We start from the raw sequence: 21,915 nt of genomic DNA, 5'->3' as shown, positions 1-21,915 counted from the left end.
AATCCCGAGCGAGCGCCTAGATCGGAGAAAGCAGCCTTCGCTACTTACCGATGTATATGTGTATCGTATGCATGCATGCATGCAGCTCACCAAAGCCAAAGATGCAAATTCATGTGCGTGCGCGGCGAGGCGGCTTCTTTTTTCTGTTTCTGACTCTCGAGATCAAGACGCTTTTCTTTCTTCACAACGACGAGCGACGCTGATTTTACTTTCTCGCGGCTTCGACAGGATTACTTACGACCTAAATGAGCCGTAACTTTCTTAATTTGATTAAGTGCGCTCGGAACACGCGAACAGGACTCTCTGTCACGCTTATCCTTCTGATTAAAACGCAAACATTAACTTTCAAACACCGAACGAGTCATTATGACGATATCGATGACGTACTTGTGTCATCTGCTTAAACCTATCATGGGAAACAATAGAACGACTCGTAACATATCGTAACAGATGCGCTTTTTATCTCTTATCCCGATCGAGTAGAAGTCATCACCTCTATCATCACCACGGGTTACTCAACGAAATTCCTGCGAGCTTCGGCTGCAGTCCTGGATGACGTATCACGTCATTTTCCGCGGATCGACTCGTCGTGACGAGTCAATAATGTCAATATCGACGGTTTTCTTCTTCTTCCACGCGAGGTAGCGTGAGAACTGCGTTCGGAACCTCGTTCGGTAATCGCTTTTGAATCATCGTTCTCGTCGCGGAGGAGCGTGATGCGGCGGAGGCTGCGCCTCGTCATCCGATGACGCGCTGACTCATACTGTCTTATCGATCGGACCGGCCGATCGCGAAACCCGCGAGGTTGACATCCCGCACCGTCGGGGACCTTGAGGGGCCCGGGGGCAATCACGGTCGTCCGTGTCGATGGTGCAAGGCCCTCAAGGCCACTCGGGACTTATTGGGTGTCGCGGGCGGCCGTCGCGGCGACGACGACGCGATCGTGAAAAACGCCCGGGAAGGCTATCCTCCGCCCGAAGCGGAGATTACACGAGACCCTGACGTGTTGCAATAACGGGTGAGCGAATGAACAACTGAAACCTCACGGTCGACAACAGTCCTTATCGATATTGTCGCCCGCAAGGAAATGCTACCCTCCACTGCTTGATTTATTATTTATTGGATCAAAAGCTGCCGGCGTATACGCTTTTTATTCGTCGAACATGCAGCGTTAATAATACCGCGATATTCAACGGTTATTATTATAAAGAAAAAGAAATCACAAGTCTCTGTCGTCTTTGGTCTCCGTAGTCTCTTGATCGCGTGACATCATAAGTGGTTAATGACGTATTGCGTTTTTTGTGATTTCTTGCGAATTTTTATGTCGAAAGTGCATCGCGAAGGAATATTTAACGCGTCGCGACCGACGTCGAGATATCATACCACTGGCGGATCTTACAGAAGTGTTTTGGTGTTAAAATACTCCTTTCCAAATAAAAAAAGAATCGGTTTTGCTGAATTTGTTTAAATTAGTTTAAATGATTACGCAATATTTTTATACACTGTACCTGTACTGTATTTAATAAAATGCTATGTAAAACAATTTGACATAAGTTATTGAAAGAATAATAAGATCGTTGAATGGTTACCAGATTACTGTATAACTCATTTTCACGTTGTTCTGTTACGTGCAATGCGCAATCCATTTGTCGCAACTCACAATTTAACACAAAGGATCCATACATCAAGGCAACTCGCTCTATTCAAACTAACAAAGTATTACACGCGGTATGAAATTTATTATCCCTTTGCAAGTATTCACGGAGAATCTTCAAAGGCGAGTCACACGCAACGCAACGAATTTTTATCATTCAGCATTATCGCAAGCAGGTTTTAATTCGACAGCGAGTGAATCTAATTTCCCAGTGTCTAACGTACAGGCGTAATGGCTTGGATTTGTAAAATTATATTACAAACGTAAATAAAATGTATGAGAAATGATCAAATTTTGAAATGATAATTAATATAGCGGTAAAGTGTTATGTATTATTTAATCTCATGAAATATTTTCATTGAATATATTATTTAGTCCTACAGTTTACAGAAAAATTTAAAAAAAACATTAAAGATATTAAAAATATAAAAAAATATTACAAATAAACTAATATTTAAACCTCTGCTGTAATTAATCCGGGTGCTTTATTGCCTGCGGCATTCATGTTCTCGTTTGAGGTAATTAGCTTGCATAACGATAGACATTGGGAGATTAGATTCGCTCGCTGACGAATTGAAACCTGTTTGCTGAATGATAAAATTCGTTGCGTCGCGCGTGACTCGTCTTTGAAAATTCTCTGGTGAATACTTGGAAAGGGATAATCTGTAATACAATTTTACAAGCCTCGATATTGAAATAAAAAAAAAAATAATAACTCACCAGTCCCGATGCGCAACAGCGGAGTCGTAACGTTGTAACCCTGTGCGTTGATCTGTAACAAATAAATATTTTCACATTAAAGCAATGTCCAAGATAATCAGTAGTTGAAGTAAATAATTATATAAATCGACCCCAAGCTATCGATTGAGCCTACTCAGAACTCGACCCGTTTACTCGTTATTGAGATATCAAAATCTCGGGTACTCGCAACTCGCGGTGCGTTCGCGTAAAAGAGTCACGGTGCGTCTCGCTCCGCGCGTATACATGGCGCGAGACACTATACCGTGTCTTTTGATATCGCGCCCGTTAAATTTTGAAAACGTTATTTTTACAAATATCTGATTTTAAAATGTTAATGCAAGAAACAATCGGCTGCATATTTCCGTATTGACTCGTTCGCATAATTAATCCGCGAAAAATCGTGCAAGCAATATAACGACCGTGCGAATAAGAGAGAGAGAGAGAGAGAGAGAGAGAGAGAGAGAGAGAGAGAGAGAGAGAGAGAGAGAGAGAGAGAGAGAGAGACGCGACGTTCGCGACCTAATCTTTTCTCGCGTATCTCGCACATGTCGAAGATCGAACTCCGAAATTGCGCCGGAGTTAAACTTGGAACGAATAACAAATAACTTGGAACGAATAACTAAACAATTACTCTACGGTTGCCCTGCTGTCGCCCGATGCCCCCCAGGCCTCGTCCTCCTCTCCTCGATCCTCCTCCGTTGCTCCGTTGTCGCATCTCCGTCGGCACACTCACTCACGACTCGCGGCGACGTTCACGCGCGAAAATCAACGATATATCGTCTCTTATGATCGCGCGACACTTTGCACGGCACTCCCGGTATTAATCTCGCGACGCGGCCGCGTACTTTGTCGCACGGTATCGGAAGAATTACGCGGCGGAGAAGGGAACGAAACTATACGATCGCCCGTGTCCCGCAGATAGATGCTAAGATGGCGGAAAGAATTTCGCAAATCGCGCGGCCAACTTCACGGTTACTCACTAAGAGCCAACCGCCCGCGCTGAGGCGAGGACGCCACACTATATAGCACCTTGTGAGGCGATTTTCATTAACTCCGAAATCAACGATTTGTGAACACACTGTATAGCTATCCCTTCGCGTTTAATTATAGCGATCACAGATCACAGTTTCTATTAACGTCGTATACGTTTAACTTCATATTGAATCGTGTTTTGATATCGTCAATCGTGGTTTTGTCGATCGTGCGGGGGATAACTACAGTGTGTTTATAAATCGATGATTTCGGAGTTAATAAAAATTGCCTCACAAGCTGCGACGAAGAGTAATTGTTATTCGTTTGTTATATTTTGCTGTCCTGTGACGGATTCCGTCACTTTCTTTTGATTCGCTCATTACGTGACATTCGTTACTCGTTCGAGGTTTAACTCCGGCGCAATCTCGCAATTTCGAAGTTCGATCTCTGACATATATGCGCGAGATGAGATTACGTCGCGAACGTCGCGTCGCTCTCTCTTCTTTGCACGGTCGTAATATTATACTTGCACGATATATGCAGCCGCTTACCGCGGCCGTGATTGTTTCTCGCGTTAACATTTTAAAAGCAGCGCGATAATTAATTATTTCTAGTATCGATTATTTTGGACACGCTGCTTTAAGGTATAGTTCGATGATGAACAACTTTTGCCAAAAGTGATAGGTTTTATTTTTTATATCGAAAAAAGGAACTCTCCTGAATCGATTAAGCCCAGAAAAAAGATAATTCACCGTCCCGTTCTCAAGATATTTAATTTTAAAATTAGGTGATTATTTTAATGATTTTAACATTGGTCTAATATATTAGGAAAAGAGGTTATTTTCCTATGAATAACACGAGTGTGCGAAAAATCTTTTGCCAAAAATGTCTGAACAATATATATCGATGGAAAGAGGACACTGTGAGGAAGCCTAATATAGTTGAAGGTGAACACGATCCACCGTACAGTTTTTTTTAATTATAATAATAATTAAAGTTGAAAACTAGTCAAGCGACGCGTTAACACACACTTTATTTGATCTATTTCGGGCAAAATATTATTCTACAACAATTATTCTAAAAATTATTTACTAATGGTCTTTTTACGTCGTTATTACGAAGCTTTGCGATGCGTTATTCTATTTTTTTATAATCATAAAAATAAAAAAATTATAAACATTGTTTTGACTTCGGCCCTTCATCATCGAACTACCTTAATGTGAAAATATTTTTCTGTCACAGATCAACGCAGGGTTACAACGTTACAACTCCGCTGTTGCGCATCGGCCGGTGAGTAATTTTTTTTTTTGTGTGAAACACGAGTCGAGAGAGGCGCGCGGATAAGAAACAGTCGAATGGAAATTTTCCGGCGAATTATTCATATAACATTTAAATGAGACGTGACGCGCATACATCGGGTACGAAAAATATTAGTGTTCCCTAATAAGAGAAGACATTGACAAAGTGTACGACGATTCCAACTTTTCTTTTCACATTCCTTTCTGTCGCATTCGCCCAAGTGTCGCCCAAGAAATTGCGAGTGTTCCTGAGTTTAGATTTTCGACTCCCATGGCGTTTTACGCGTCACGTCAGATCGCCATTAGTTTCTTACACGACGCGAGCGAAGGTAGGACGCGCAACACCTATCCGCGAGTCTCACGACTTTTTGATTCGTCTAAAGTATATAAATATATAATCACAAAAAAGTACTTTTGAAAGTGCTGCGACGAATATCTGGGGATCGTATACGCGCAAATTTCATTCGCGGGATACATAATGAGTAATGTACAGCATTTAGGATATCGCGCGATTATGTCCGAAAAAGAATTAAGGTGGTAAGTCCCTGTATTATGATTTTCGGCCCCCGCGCCCCGTGGCGCTTGACTGCGTGACGTCACATCGCCATTAGTTTCTTACACGACACGACGCGAGCGAGGTAGTAGGACGCGCGGCATCTTCCGCGACTGTCCGCGAGTCTCGAGACCTTTTGACTCGTCTAAAATGTATCATACGGACGCAGAGATCGAAGTATCGAAAGTACTGCGACAAATATCTGGGGGCCGTGGCCGTAGACACGTAAATTTCTCCATTTGTGGGGTGCATTGATGCATAGTGAGCAATAGAGCATTCGGGGTGTCGCGCGATTAAGTCCGAAAAAGAATTACGGTGCTAAGTCCCGTGTATTACGATTTTCGGCCCCCGTGGCACTTGACCGTGTGACGTCACATCGCCATTACTGCCATTAGTTTCTCACACTACGCGAGCGAGGTAGGACGCGCGACAAGCGACAACCTTCCGCGAATCTCGCGGCTTTTTAAGCCGTCTCGAATGTATCGTACGGACGCAGTGAAGTATTGAAAGTAAGTACCGCGACGAATATCTGGGGGTCGTAGATGCGCAAATTTCATTCGCGGGACATATATAGTGATCTACATTAAGACGCAGGAACGCGAGTCGCAAGCACACGCACAGTCTACGTGTCAACCTAACCTAACCTCTTTGTTAGACTGTGCCTGTAGATAGGCCTTTATACAGCATTTAGGATATCGCGCGATGATTCCGAAAAAGAATTACGGTGCTAAGTCCCTGTATTATGATTTTCGACCCCCGTGGCGCTCCGTCGCGCTTGACCGCGTGACGTCACATCGTCTGATCACCCACCATTAAGGCTATTCTACAATTGCGTAAGCGTAAGGTTGTAGGAGTAGGAGTAGTAGTAGTCGTGAATGTTGTACAACGGTTCAGTCTACAATAAAGTAACGATACGTTGTAAACTTAATTACAGCAACCAATCAGAGTGCAGCGGAAAGTACAGAGGTCAAGGCACTTCCGATACTCGTCCAGCACAAACTTTTCATTTGTTGATCTTTGTGTGAAATGCATCGTTTTTTCCATAATAATTCGTTGCTTCTCACCAGCCCAATCAATTCTCTACACGATAATAAGTTTAAAAAAGTTTCATCTTCCTCGTACTGAGCACTTTCCTCGTATTCCATGATGAACACGTACCAAAAACACTACAATAGAAAAAAAGAATACTTTCGGATGCCGAGAAAGAATGTTATAACTTGACTCTTGAGATCTTTATAGCGGTCTTCGGTTCGGGATCACGTGTATTTACTGTTTCGACAAAAACAATTATGGCAGCGCGCGGCGTGATGACGCGTAACAGCACTCTGATTGGTTGGCTCTTACGTTCACATCTGGCGTAGTCGTGAAAGATGAAGTTCAACCATCTTCCACAACACGCTTTACAACCGCAGTACCGCTCTACAACCACGCCGTACAACACTCATACAACCACTTACGACCACGCTTACGCAATTGTAGAATAGCCTTTAGTTTTTCACACGACACACGACACACGACGCGAGCGAGGTAGGACGCGCGACACCTTCCGCGAATCTCGCGACTTTTTAATCCGTCTCAAATGTATCGTACGAACGCGGAGAAGTATTGAAAGTACTGCGACAAGTGTCCATATGGATCGTAAATATGTATATATATATCTTCATTCGAGACGCATCGTGAGTAGCACAGCGTTTCAGACGTCGCACAATTATTGGATTATTCCGCGAAAAAGGGTAACGGTCGCGAGTCGCCGTATCTAGATTTTAGGCCCTCCCATACTCCCCTAGTACTTGATCGCGTGACGTCACAGCGTCATTAGTTGGCAAAGCGACACGGACGACGCGGACGTGAGGCGCGTTAGCGATTCTTCCGCGACTCCCGTGGATCCTTAACCTTTAGAGGGCGGGACATTTTTTTTTTTTTTACTATTTTTCCCTTATTCAACACACCAAATTTTGCCTGAAAACATCAAATAGTTTGTGTTATTTGGGTGGTCGATATTTCGACCACACCCCCGCCCTCTAAAGGTTAATCTCAATTCTCGTCTAGATCGAGCGTCTTGCGCGAGTGTCGAAAAGTGCCAGAAGTGCCAATACCGCCAATAGAACTGTCGAACAATTGTCGTTCCGAGTCCGAGTCGGCACGCGCGCAGCGAGGTTAATAAAACGGAGAACGGTAAATACGCTAAATACGCATAATCTGAAGAGTCCAATATCGTGGACGAGCGCTTAATGGCTGGGCGCAGAGTCCTTGCCTTTAGGTACGCGAACCCCTGCGACAGGTAAATGTTAGGAATGCCAACGGAATCACCGCGCGATTATCGTTATGCCTATACTTGTTTGTCGAGATGCGTCGCTGGTTTAATAGAGCGCGATAAATTTTGCCCCGGATATCTCCGACGAATGAAATTTCTCCCTAAAATCGTTATTCCCCCTCGTCGCGGAGATTCGCCCGACCGCCTATATAACAAACGCGTGCGCGGATGCAATAACAACGCACAACGTAATAAACTCTTAGCGCGGGATATTTCAACCAAAATTAATTGTTTCCGAGAGAATCCGCGTCTCGTTATACGTCTCTCTTCATACGTACTCGAATTATCCGTTAACATGGTTAAGTTATCTAATTTTTGTATACATATACTTATACACTTATTATATATAAATTATAATATTGATATATTTATATTTATATTATACATTTATTTGTCGAAATCTCATGAATATAATGCTGATACTGCGAAGTAACAAATTCTCGGACGTAGCGCAGAATATTTCACCAGATTGTTTTCCAAACTCGTGCTAGAGAAATCATCGTGCACATACATACACACCCCTCGCGCATTTTTTACCGGCCGGCCGGCCAGCCGCCGCGGTTCCGAGAATTCTCGCGGAGCAATACTCGGTTGTGCGCGCCGAAAACGCGTGTCGCGTGTCGCGCGACTCCGCTTCGTACAAATTATGCGTCCTGTAACGTGCGCGTCGCAATTAATTGTCTGCCGATGTGAGTTTTCGGTTGTCGATTGCCCGAGAGCAACAGGTTACAGCCCCCTCGTTCGGAACGCGTCGCGAACGTGTGTACGCATACCGTGTCGTTAATTTTCTTCGTTAATCGAATGCGCGTATTAATTACACGACCGGGAGTGTTGACGCTTTGTCGCGCCGGTGTTTACGACCGCCGGGAGCACCGCGCCGGGATTATATATCTCGTCGCTTGTTTCCGCGATTGGTTTACGCTTTACGCGGGTGAGTGTCCATCAGTGCCAAGGAGATCGATCGGCGGGGGTGATGCCGAGGACGACGACTGCGGTGAGTAAATTTGCTGTATTCGTAAATGTCCCTTGATTGCCTTCGACGTCATTTTTATCGCATATTACTCATTCCTGCGTTCTTTCCGCGCTCTGATTGTACTTCCTTTATTTTCCTCTTTGTGTTATACAATAAGTACAATAATATCCGATGAGTACAATAAAAATACAAAAAATGTGATAACAAATTGTCAATTGTTTATCGATTATCAATTATCAATTAATCATTTTTTCTAATTCTTTCGTATAAACATAGTCTACCATTTCCGCCACAGAAATTACAAATTCTTTAATTTCATCTATGTTCTCTCTCGTTCAATGTATTTTGTCTATAATATTGCATAATTGCTGCCGATATTTATGAGATTATGAGTTTGTCTATTTGTTTTCAGATCTTTTCTCTGGGCGTCCGCGTCGTGCAGCTGCATCTTCCTCATCACTGTAAGTATCTTACTTTTTCATCATTATTCTATCATCGGGATAATCAATGATCCAATTTTTATACACTGTCTTTGATTTAAAATCGATTAGGCCAGGCTAGATTGGCGCAGAATAGTTAACATTAATAACAATAATATTTCGCGTCTTTCGTAACGAATGAAAGTTGGCAATGTATAACTTTACGTTGGATTAAATCCAGGCGCGATACACAGTTGGATAAGATTCGTCGGGATAACAGGCGACGATAAGGCTGCCTTGTGAGAATTTATCGTTTATTTTTCACGCGACAATGTCGCTTATCGATACACGCGCGTCTCATACGTCTCATACGTCTCATTTAATCGGTGGTAATCGGCGACGTTTTGCGACACCGGAAATACTCGGTGGCTTTTATCACTTTTCCTGCAGCAGCAGCAGCAGCAGCGATGCGAGTGTGTGTGTGTGAAGGAGTGCGTCGCGTCTTATCGCGAATCACGTTGCGCGATGAGCTAAAAGCAAACCCGAGTCATATATTTATCTCTTGTTGTAGTGCCATTCATGAAACCCGCGGTGAAGTTGAAGTAAACAATAATGAAAATTAAGTGAAATATACACCGGTAAACTCTCAAAGTACGAGTATTCAGAATGATCTGAAATACATTAAATTATTCACACATTTATGAGAAACTTATTAATATTCACAATTAGTAGATATAGTGTTCGCTTAATATAAATAATATACAAATAAAGGGCTTGCGAACTAGCTGGATGTTTGTGTGCTACCATAATATAATTTGAACAATAAAATAATCAACAAACGTTTCGGCCATAACTGTGGCCTTCTTCAGTGTGACAAAACAATGGCATGGTCGTTGAACATAAACACCGGAGTAGTCGTTACAAGTTAAAAATTGCAGTTTAAGATTACAATACCCTTCTAATTAACATAATCGAAACGCCAATCGCTTACATACGTGCTATCGTCACTCGCATACATATTCCTCGTATCAATCCCGATCACAGCTCGCCGAAGCAGGAAACGCAGATCATCGTGTCCAAGTTTTTATCGAGCGCCTATGGGGTCGATCGAGGGGAAGGATCCGTCTCTATTATCCACTCATTGCGGTCAAACGTTGGGTAGGACTGATGCCGATGTCCTTGTGTGAATTATTTAATTAGTGTTGAATTGAACGCATTTATTTGTATATTACTTATAAATATTGATGGTCTTGTATTGTTTATATTAAATGTAAGCGAGTAACATCGAAAGAGAGAAGGAAATCAAACTGAAGAATTTTAACTTCTTGAAATGTTAGATTACTTATTTGTATATAAAATTAAGGAAGTAAATAAATTACGAAATTTAAATAAAAGAGATATCTATTTCGAGCGCGAAACGCATCTTTCCGTTTTGTAAATATTTATCGATTAGCAGCGAGTCTTCGTTTCTGAGATCCTCCACGATTCTGGTAAATGGGAAAAGCCGAGGGTCGCGCGGAGCTTTCGGAATCGGGAAAGTAGGCCAACGGAGCACGTGTATCGCACATTTGAGTTCGAGGCCGTTCATTATGTAACACACGGATGTGTATTAGCTATTATTTACGTTGTTCTGGTACCGAGCCAGGATCTCTTAAAGCCGGCGGTGGTCCGGGCAAATACCGTATGTCTCGATGATGTAATGTTAAACTTACTTACGGGAGCGTTCCGCAACATACTTCGCGTGTTCTCGTCGAAAAGATATCGCACCAGAATCGCGGGATAATTTCTCTTCGGTAAATAAAATCTCGTATATACCCCTATTTTTTTTATTTATATTTTTCCGCTCCGGATTAGCGCGCGACGTTCCTCGTCGAAACAAGGAGGCGAAGGCGGCGCAATAATTTCGCATTTTCTTTCTCTCTCTCTCTCTCTCTCTTCCCTTCTCTGTTTTCGCTCGACGTCGAACTTGGTGCCCCGCTCTAATGCCATTGTGTGCGAAGATAAAACTTAATAATCTGCAGCTGTATGACCCATCTCCGCGGCTCGTCGGGCTATTTGCGTACGGGCAATCTGCTGATTTATTCTTCGTTACGAGATAATCTCATTTCCGACGAAATGCTAGCGGCGCAATCTAATTACCGACCGCCGCATATTTCCTCCTCGGCCAACGACCGACCAATTAATTCGCCGTTCTCGAAAATCTGCGCTAATTTATCGGCTACATCGTGAGGCTCCGAATATTTGTCGTATTTAGCTTTAATTCTCTCTTTCCGAATGCTCGACATATATAGATTAAATTTCATTTCAATAACTCTTTTACGAAACTGTGTTCTCTGGTAATTATGTTATCCCGAATGCAAATTGTTTCCTTATGCGAGTCGATGAATAAACTTGCGTTGCCTGTGAATGGGAAGATCGATTATCACGTGTTAGGTTGTTTAATTGAAAAAAGAATTTAAGCGACACAATTTTCTCCCATGGAGTTCCAGTCAGATCAGAATTTTTTACGTGATAAATAGTTGAAATTAATTCTTCAAGTGTCATCTTACACTTTATAGAGCCTTGGCGGAAAATATATAAGAATCCATGTCGCCCATTCATGTGGAAATAGGTCATTCTCGTAGGATCAGTCTCGTCGATTATTTTCGCCCTACTCGCGTTGCGAGAAAGAGATCTCCCTTGGAATCGTGACCCATATGTTCTCGAGGATCTCGAGATCCGTTGCATTAAGAGTGCAACGACCAGAGGGATCTCGGCTCGGCGTATACAATCGATCGAGGTCGATCGGGGAAATCTCGATCGCTCTTTTACAAACGGTGCGCGCCCTTCTTCCCAATAACAAACTTCGAACGGGAGTTGCCCTAAAAAAAAAAAGAGAAGATCCAGGGGGTTCCCCGATTTCCTGTACATCCCTCGATCATTGTTCGCCACGTACGCGGGGCCCCCCTTTGTATCCTTCGCGCATACGCCGCGAGCGCAGATCGCGGGCCGGGGAGCCTCGGGGGCCCCCGCGTATTGTGCACGGGAATTTGTCTCTGTTACGAGATGCAAAGTAATCTGTGGGTGTACGTTACGCCGCTCCGTCTCGCATTACGTTTCCATACGGCGTGCGCACGGCGTAACGGGAAATGTTCTTTTTTTTTTTTTTTTAACTTGGATTCGACACCGCGAGAGAGTGAAACGAGACAATTAAGCGCTCTTCCGGCCTGTCGGAATCGTGTCGTGAAACCGAGATAAACGAGCGCGTCACGCCGCTCTCTTTTTCATTCAGGTTGCGTTTTATTCATTTGTGATACTTTCAAAAATTTTAATCTTTTTATTCTTAGTAATACAATTATAATTTGCCCAGCTTAATGTAGTAATATTTGTGTGTACATCGCAGCTTATACAATATTTATATATAATTTCCAGATTATTCTCTTATACACTTTTAACAAAGGGGAATCAATCATTGGCGATTAAAATTAAGAATGACGCGATTCTGAAGAAAGATTTGCGGGTTTACTCTGCGCAATAGTGAATCACCGGCGTTGTTTCGCGGTAGATCGTCGTTCTTTGTTGCGAAATTCTCGATATCGCATCGAGACGGCGCGGGCGAAGATAACGATCGACAAATACTGCACACGTGCGATTGCGTCGCTCGGCGATGCACGTTCGCCGGTACAGTTGATGTTCCGCGCTATTTGCATATTAAAAGAATGTCGTTGAACGTTACGATTGCAGAACGTCGGACGAAAATAATCGACGCAAATCGGATCATCGTATTCCGCGGCGATAAGTGCGTCCATTATTAGCCGCACAACTTCTCCGCTTCATAATTAATCGGTTTTATTTTTCTTCATGGAGAATAAGGATGATGAACTGCGCTGCGGAATTTTTATGAAACGATACGCGCGCGTGCAAAGTTTGATTATATAGCGTAAGAAAATAACGAGCAATTTAAAATTAAACGGTTTTGAAAAGGAGAATTGTAAGAATTTATTGTTTTCTCTACTTTTTATTTCAGCAATCGAGATATGTATAGGAGTATAAGATTTTATAACCCCGATTTCTCAGTTTTATGCATAATTTACAATTTTAATGAATTCAACATATTTGAGTTCAAAATATACGATGCACATACATATGTATATAAGGCGTCACAAAGTTTTACGGGAGACTCGTCTACTCGAATAGATAAACATACTTCGAGATAAACATATTTCGAGAGACGGACGTTGAGTTGAGGAATTTCTCGTTTTATATATCGGTATGACAAAAATATCGCGATTATCACGCGGTCGATTTGACACCCTCGTTCGAGCGCCGTCAACGGTTTACGGTTCCGTAAGACTCAAGATGCCAACGTAGAAAATTAGGCCCTCAGCGATTTCCGATGTAAATTGTCGCATGAATCATCCGATGAATAGGATGATGCACAAATACATCCGAGGGGGAGGGGAGGCGGCTGCAGGGATGCGAGAGGGAGAGGAAGCGATCGTGAGGCGACGACTGCGACGCGACGTTAAGGCTGCGCCGGTAAGTGTGTCGTGGTGAAGCGGTACACGCGACGGCTCCTCTGTCATAATATGTAGTTTCACAATGGCGGCTATCGAGGGCAAAACACCGTTAGTTACTTCGTTGCTCGCTGGTACCGTGTTACCCAGAGAGGAGGCGGTGGCCACATCGCGTCGTCTCCGGCTGCTCGGTAAGAAATCGCCTCACCTCTCCGTCTCCCGCCTCTTCGTCGTGCCTCCTCCACGCTTTTCCCCATATCGTCGCGCGTCGTCGTCACGTGCGCATCCCTGGGCGGCACGTTACCGGCGCGCACGATCGTACGAGTCCCGTGGACGACCGACGACGGCGGATCGGTTACCCTGGAACTGGAGCAGCCAAGAGTCGCCCGCGGTCTTGGGAACAGAAGGACAGATGCTCTTCGTCTGCCAGTCAGGCGGACTGACATTGCTTATCGTAGCTTCGAGACGCTTGGCTTGGCGCGGTTATATCCCTCGAAAAGATAATAAGCTGAAGCTTTCTTGAAATGTCATAAAATTGAAGTTGAACCCCCTTTGTAATAATATATCCATAGTAAACTCTCGCTACAAACTATTAATTTTCAGCAGGTATGATGCGAAGTCTTAAATCGTGCTATTAATAATGAAACATCCGAAAAATAAAATCTTGAGTATTTTATTACTGATCCACATTGTTTTACAAAAATCTTTCGATTTTAATGAATTTTTAAGAGACGTAAAAATTTTGAGGTATCAAAGAAACTTATTACAATTCTGCCGAGGATTAATATGTCAAAATAATTTTGTGATAAGTCTCCTAAAATTGATATCGTAATCTTGCATGTTTCAATTTAACAGAGTTTTATATTTAACACCTTGTTAAATTAAAGGATTAGTCTCGCAAATGCGACAGAAATATATTATATATTGTATACGAAAAGGATAACGAGAGAGAGAGACGAGCGGATGAAACGTGGCGGGCGTTTATCAGTTGTCTTCCAACGCAACGCATAAGGTTAACGACACGCGTTATATGGGAGGCTGTCGCAGCGCGAGCACAGCATCCAGGATGTCCGCAGCGCGCGATAGGAACGTCGCGGCTGCAGTATCCTGGGCTGTCTGGGCTGCGGCGGAGTGTGTTGCGTCCCCGTATCAACAAGCGTGTCCCTTTTTCTCGGAAACTCTAACCGCGATAGAGTCCCTCGACGATCTCCACAATCCGCGGCTCGCGCGATCTTCCTCGTTGATGTAACAACTTGCCTCGAATATTTTCCGTGTGGGGCCTCGCTTTCCCGCGATTACATCTCCGATTTTCGCATCTGTGACATATCGATGACGAACGAACGGCCGATACGATTGCAAAATTTAATCATTAGAAAACCCGATCATTGAAGCAGCTGAAAACGTAGTATTATAGTCAAATTTTGCAATCTGTTTATTTAGCTTATTCATTTAGTCTAATTTTTTCATTCTATTTAAATTTAGTTTGTAAATTTTTGTACCAAAAATATTTGTCTCGCCAAGTATTTCTTAATTCTATTTAAATTCTGATTTTGAATTATTGTTCTTCTTTTTTTTAAAGAAAATTTATAGATAACAATGTTTGCTTTTTTTTTAATTTTAGACTATACTTTTTTCTTTACCCTTGATTGATTTCATACGGATTGAAAAATAGCTTCATAATTTCCTCAATAATGAGGTCCCGTTCCTTCCTAAATCGAAAATCTCAAGGCCGATGCATGGGCAGATCAAATCTGCGATTCATCTTACTCGTCAGTACGAGGATTAGGCAACGTTTCGAGCAATATTCAGTCGGTTTTTCCATGACGAGGCTATGCCTCTCGTCATTACACGGCGCGCGCTAAAACTGGAAACGAGCCGGGGAAAAAAAGAACGGCGAGATATGTGAGTTTCACGTGCATCCTTGCCGTGCATCGCTTCGTTTTCGAAGGCTGTGCGCGGCGCTCACGAGGCTCATGCACGAGAGCTCCGGCAACCACGGCGTCTATTTCTGTCCCGACTCCCGACACCCTCTTTCCTGTGCCTGCCTCCCTCCCTCCCTGCCGTTCTCTCTCTCTCTCTCTCTCTCTCTCTCTCTCTCTCTCTCTCTCTCTCTCTCTCTCTCTCTCTCTCTCTCTCTCTCTCTCTCTCTCGCCCTTCCCGGTGGTTTCCCTCCGATATCTTCGCCCTCGCGTTCCCTCCGCGTCCTGCGGCTGTGCCAGGGTGCCGTCTCCCTTCTTCCGTTTCGCCCGCTTCTCTCCGCCTGGTTATGTCTTGCCTGTCGCCGCTTGCGTCATCACCAACGCCCCGCCATAACCTTCCTCAAACGTTAAAAAGATCCGGCCGTTTTGCAGGGAAATTGCGTTTGACCGTACGGGGATAACGGTATACGGTATTTTCACCACGATCACCGAATTTACGTTACCACAAATCGCAGAATTCCGACATTCGCATATCGGAATTCTCGAATCAACGCGCGAATCAGGTCGGTGACTGACGCGATTTCGCGACGCAACCAGAGACAGTTCTTCGCGTCCACCGTCCACGTAATTCGGTCGGGTAACGCGGTGTATCGCTTGCTCTAAGGGGATGGATAGCACGGATAACACGATCGATAGAGCTAAAAGTGCACGCAGTGAGTCACGACGGCGGTCAGAACTTACTATTGCGTCGAAACTTCGCCACTGTACGACAAATGTTTGAGCGGGGTTACGAAGGAAACGTCCCCCTCTCACCCTTCCGCTTCCTTCTTGGGAAGCGAGTTTTTCCCGCTTAACGATCCGATTTTTGCCGTCGTATATATATCGGCGAAGCCGGGAACGGACGTTTGCCGCGATGCACGTCGAACGATTTTTGCGATAATTATTGCTCGTCGTCGACTTCCGCGCTTCACGAGGCGCTATAAATCATTTGTATATCCGCGTGTTTTATGAGCGACTATAAATTTGTCCTGGTAATCGTTACACGCGAACAATCCTCGCGCGGCGCGGCGCGGGGTACGTTCGCCGCGATCGCTGGTCCCTATCAATGTAAATGATTTTAGCTCCGTCCCCCCGCATCCCCGTCGATTATTGTTTCACTGCGATCTCGCGCAACGGTCGAAATGCCACGCGCGATAAATTACGCGCCGGTGACATAACAATGCGCGGACGCTCGTTAAAATGTTTTCGCAAAGCGCTTGCGCTTAATACGGATTTAATGACGCGATTGAACGACGAGCGGATATAAATCTTCCTCCGAAAATCTCCGATCGCGCTCGCGTAATACGACCAGATTAATAATTTTATCGCGCAAATTTACGGCTAAATTGCGATCCGTAGTGACGATATATGAAAATCTCTCTGCTCTCGCGATTGGCCATATCCCTTAACGGACGGTGGGTACTGTGTACGTTATAGAATTGAATAATGTATGAAATTGTGAAGACAGCGCTCGCGTATATTTGTCGCATAAATGCATATTTCGTGACATCACTGCGAAATCAAAGTCCAAGTAGCGTTGATATCCTCCCGTACGGGACGAAACGGACGACTCGTGTAGGTGCGCGCGCGATTATAGTAACGCGAGCATAAAACTGCATTACATAAGCCCGCGGCTTATGACACCTCGGTTAAGCGCTGGGCTGGTTGTATAGACCTGGCCTTAGCACGGGAATCACGTTGACACACGGCTCGCGCGCGTATAATCATACTCCCCGGCATAATAGGCGCAGAATGGGTGTGTTAGGTATTCCTGTTATTCTTCCACATCGCTCGTTTCACGACGCAACAATGGCGCCCGCCTGCATCTATTCTCGTCTATGGAAGAATGGCGTCTGCATACGATAATATAATAATGCCGCCTCCTCGCCCTCCGCGAGTTTCAGTTATCGAGAAACCGAGAACGATGGAAGGGTTAATCAACTTCTGTATATACGGAACAACAGATTTCCGACAGTTTCTCGCGGTGTGCCTGGATTAAAATTTTCGGCACAAATTTAATTTCTCTCTTTTATCTTTTAATATTCTTTCGGAAAATTTTAAATCTATCTAGAAATGTCTAGGATTAGTTAACCTTATATAAGCTTCACAAATTTTCTCGCATTAAATTGATTTTTCCTGCATCTTAATTCTTTTATCTATAGGAGTGGCTGGACTTAAAAATATCCAACGTTAATTAATTCTTGTATATTTTCTCCCAAAATTTCAAGTCTGAAAGAGCTTATAGTTTTAAAAATATATATCTAAGGTTTAAAAACCGCGACGAGTATTTACCAAACGTCAAATAATTTTCAACGACAACATGCTGCGTTGTTACACGGTTTTTGTGCTGTCTCGTAATTGGGGGGGGGGGGAGATTATTATCTCGGGGACTGCAAGGCGGACTCGACACGCGATCGCGAAACGTGCAGAAATTGTACGAGAAAGTCAGCGGTAACCCTTGAATGAACAAGCAGCCGATAACGATCGACGATATTCGAGTGATAAACAGCGTATCGTTGTCGTTGGAAAAACTTTCATATCATGAAACGGGAAACCGCACTTTTTTACTCTTTATATCCCGCCCTCGATTATCTAAAAATACCATGCAGTGGCTTAAAATTGCCATCCCTCAAGAATCTAACTTAATCAAGATTAATTCTTTCCCGTTTTCTGACGAAGGCTAGAATAATTAGCCTTCCGCTCGCAGATGCTCGAAAACGGTGATCCCCTCGCACGTAAGGCATTTCGCTTCTCATTAGTTATTCTCGTCCTGTCAACATCGTTCACCCCCTGTTTCAGTGTGAAATTATGGCCGGGGCTCAGCTCCTTCCGACAAGCCGGGCTTCAGTTAGTATCATTTTCATGACACGCGGGGCAGTAGCCTCATTTTTTATTTTTATCTCATCGGCAGCAAGGATCGACCCTCGAGTTTCCTGAAATTAATACCTTACCGAATAATACCTTACAGATCGCGGATCTTCTCTTTATCGAGTTTATCGACTTGGATTATTATCGGGGAAGGGAAAAAAGAGATGCGATCGCGGAGACATGTCACGGGCCACGTACATACAAAGTTTCAAGTACGTGTAACGTGGCACTCGCCGTTCCGCTTTCTTACTCTTCCGGAGCAGTCCCACCACCACGTTCGCAGCTGCAATTTCTAGAGCAATGCCGGCCGGTGGGGAAACGCTAACGCGTCCGCGAACTATCGCCGGCTCGCCAAGTTTCTCTTGACGCGTCTATACATCGTATAAGAAACTAACTTGGAGGTTCATCCATTGATCGCCAAGGCACGCACGATAATTTACGTAATCGGGATCGAGGAGAGACACGAAGGTGATTCTCGCGGCCCTAACTGATCACCATCAGGAAATGCGGCGCGATGTTGATTTATTATCGCGTGGCTTAGGCGCGGAGAAATTACGCTTTGAGCAAGAAAACAAAAATTTCTCGTTCCGACAAGCGCCAGTCGACGATAGCTATTTTACTAACGAGTTATCTAATGTGAAAGATATCACGGTATTTTTATCGTCCCGTCGAGACGTTTCAAAAATTGCAAGTCGCGCTGTAATTGCAGCGACATTGTCGCGCGCGCGCAGGTAATCGGAGAAAGTCGTTGACCCCGTTAGGACCCGCGCGTCGACGGTATCGGCCGGCATGCACTTGCGACAGGAGGATCCTGAATCGACAGATTTTTCCGCCGAATTGGCGGAAGCGATGTGTCGAAACCGGCAGTGCCGTTCGTCGACCCTGAAATCGTGGATGATACGTGACAGTATGCACGGCAGTTTCTTAATCCGATCCTCATCTCGTCATGAGTCATAACTGTAGATTCTCGGTTTCTCCCGTACCTCCGAAAATAGAAAAAAAGTCACACACATATACATATATTCCTAATAATAGTAATAATAGTATATAAATGTCTGAGATGTCGCATTTTTGCAGTGTTTTAGATAAAGCCGCGTAGAATTACGCTGCAAGTTCAAATATTACGCGTACAAGACAAGAGAAGTGGGGGAAAAGCGTGAAATTACGTCAGGCAACGAGACCGGGTGTAGTTTGTTGGCTCCCCGGGCCCTTGTAACATGGGGGCCGTGTGGCGCCCGTGTTATCCCCCTGCCGCGCGTTACGGAACGTTAAGCAGTTATGAAATACGCTTATAAGTAAGGGAGCGAGTTGCTTTCTCGCGCGCGCTCTCGTCCCGTTTCCGAAGAAAGTTTCTACGGCAAGTGCATTCGTATACATTTGAAAGTCTCCTCTCCAATCTCCTCTCCAATCGGTCGGCGCTATTCGCTCTTCCCCATCGGTGCACCGACTATGCAATTCTATTCAGCTCGCGATATGTGAGATCGAGCGAGCGGATTAATCTGCGTGATGCCGAGAAAATCGACGGAATCCTCCTTGTTCGCTCCTGATCGCAGACACACAACTCAAGAGTTTTATAAATCAACGAGTGAGATTTGTAACTTAAAGCTTCTCCAAGAATGATAAGTGAAAAAGTAGTTTAATTGAATAATATTCAGTCAATTTCTTAATCCTTAAATAAATAATTCAGAACATCGAGTAGAGAATACTTTAATTAAAAGAACATATTTAATATGAATTAAATATATGTATTTATCACTCCCACACAACAAGTTGTCTAATTTCTTCGCAATTTATTTAATTGTGTTAGAAATATTTAATTATGCGCGAGGATTCTGAGGAAAAAATTGCAGGGCGCACGACAACAACCCACGCGTGTTCATACGTTTCGAGCGTGGACGTGTGTCGTTCACCGCGAAAGAGAAACCGCTCGAGCGGTGCATTTCTTATTACACGAGCAATGGCGTCGTCGTACCGATCGGTCAGGACATTGGCCTTCCACAACGCGCGCGCGGTCCCGACTCGACTTTTATGTAACTCATTCCGCGCTAAAGCGAAACGCACGCTAACCTGCCTGCCGGACGCCACCGCTCATCGGCGGCTCAGCTTGGCTTTCACGAGCGATCGCGTTCACGGAGACGGTCGTATCTACGTTAGCGTACATTGAGAATCAATTAGGTGTATTTAGTGTGACGGGCGTGCGCGCGTTAAAATAGTGGCGAGCAAGCGGAACGCTATTCCCAACGTGAAATAACGTCGATGCAATTTATCGATTGGCTAAACGGTACCGCCATTTTAGACAATTTTTACAAATTCTCGGATCACTTTTAAATTTGCGATTTGATTCGCGCAATGCGCTAATGCGTGAGAATTAGAAATTGAGCTATAGAGTCAATTCTCTTTACTCAATGATTTATAAACGACTGATTCGCTCCCGGTTCCCGGTCCAAACTCGGTCCGAATTCGTCCGAAACATTGCGAGGGATATTCCTTCACGGTTCTTTAATTAGTTACTGAGGAACAAGGTTAACTTGATAGATCCCGGATGTCTCGGTGTCCGCAGACGCGCGCGTCGTACGGTATCGCTCGCAAAAGCGGTTACAAAGCGGAGCTCCTACCTCGAGCGGGTTACGCGCGCTGTGCAATCGCGAACTCGTAAGAACAAGCGCCGGCATTACACGCTATTATACACGCGGTAGCGCTTTGCTAACTATATATAAAGCGGATGCGCGTTACGCGCGAACTTGCGTGCGCTCGTATACGCGCGGTCAAGCGCACATAACGTATGTCGTATTGCATTGTGGCCGTGCTATATGTTTATACGTATGCTGTATTATACATACGGGTTAGCCCTCTCTTTATTTTCTCAAATTGCATCTTAAACGCGTGTTAAAAAAAAAACAAGGAATTGCATGTTAGGTGGATTCAGATTCAGACCCAGACCATAGAGATATAAGAATAGAGTGCGCGAGTCATATGTTAGCACGTAAGAGGCTGCGATATAGGAATAGAAAAAGAACGCTGCATATACATATATAAGCTCTTATGAATGAACATAATGAATTCTTTTCTTTTGATGTATACCGAAAAAAGATAGAACGTATTTGTCGACATACGGTAATTGGCGAATTCTTTTGAATCCAACGGTTTATTTTTCTCTGCCTGATTTTAATAGATGACGGCTTTCATACGCTGCGCGATGGACGCTTATCTCCCGCACGTGCGCACACGCGTGTATCCTCCCTTTCTTTTTCCCTTCGTCCGTTTTTGTCATTGGACTTTCTCGCTCGCTCTTTTCCTTGCTTGCGCCAGCACGTGCGACGAGCAACGATATCCACGGAATCTTGTCTCGTTGCAGTGCCGCGAGCCAAGACTCGTGATTATTTTGATCCTTTATGCTTCCTTCCCGGAAGACACACGAGGCACGCGCGCGGCAGAGAATAATTACAACGCGAGCGATGGGAGCTTACGCAATTTGCCTCGTAGTTCACGTTTGCCTCGCATTTAAACGCGCAGCGTCGGGAATTCGGAGAGTTCCCGGCTCTATAAATCACTGCTCGTCGATTAATTATACACTTTATAAGCAATTAGCGATAAATCAGTGGATTAATTTGGCATATACCCAGTTGAGTGTTTAGGCCGATCAAATTATCTCTTGGCGATAATGCCGCT

General features: G+C 44.2%; 1 protein-coding gene across 3 annotated transcripts in view; it reads left to right on the top strand.

The window, feature by feature from the left end:
* LOC143904347 (uncharacterized) overlaps positions 1-21,915 on the top strand; it is a 98,385-nt gene that overhangs the window by 9,336 nt on the left and 67,134 nt on the right. For 2 of the 3 annotated variants that reach the window (XR_013258892.1, XM_077418960.1), the window contains exons 2-3: positions 4,610-4,657; positions 8,918-8,966. Coding sequence is in view for 2 of the 3 variants with exons in the window: in XM_077418960.1 (XP_077275086.1) it covers positions 4,610-4,657; positions 8,918-8,966 (97 nt within the window). In the remaining variant the exon portion in view is untranslated. The remainder of the gene's footprint in view (positions 1-4,609; positions 4,658-8,917; positions 8,967-21,915) is intronic. The other variant, XM_077418961.1, reaches the window with a different exon arrangement.

The sequence above is a fragment of the Temnothorax americanus genome, unplaced genomic scaffold, assembly GCF_048541705.1.
Source record: "Temnothorax americanus isolate GAGA-0224 unplaced genomic scaffold, ASM4854170v1 Scaffold50, whole genome shotgun sequence".
Classification (NCBI taxonomy): Eukaryota; Metazoa; Arthropoda; class Insecta; order Hymenoptera; family Formicidae; genus Temnothorax; species Temnothorax americanus.
The sequence above is the reverse complement of the archived record's forward strand: the minus strand, read 5'-3'. Positions and strand labels throughout refer to the sequence as shown.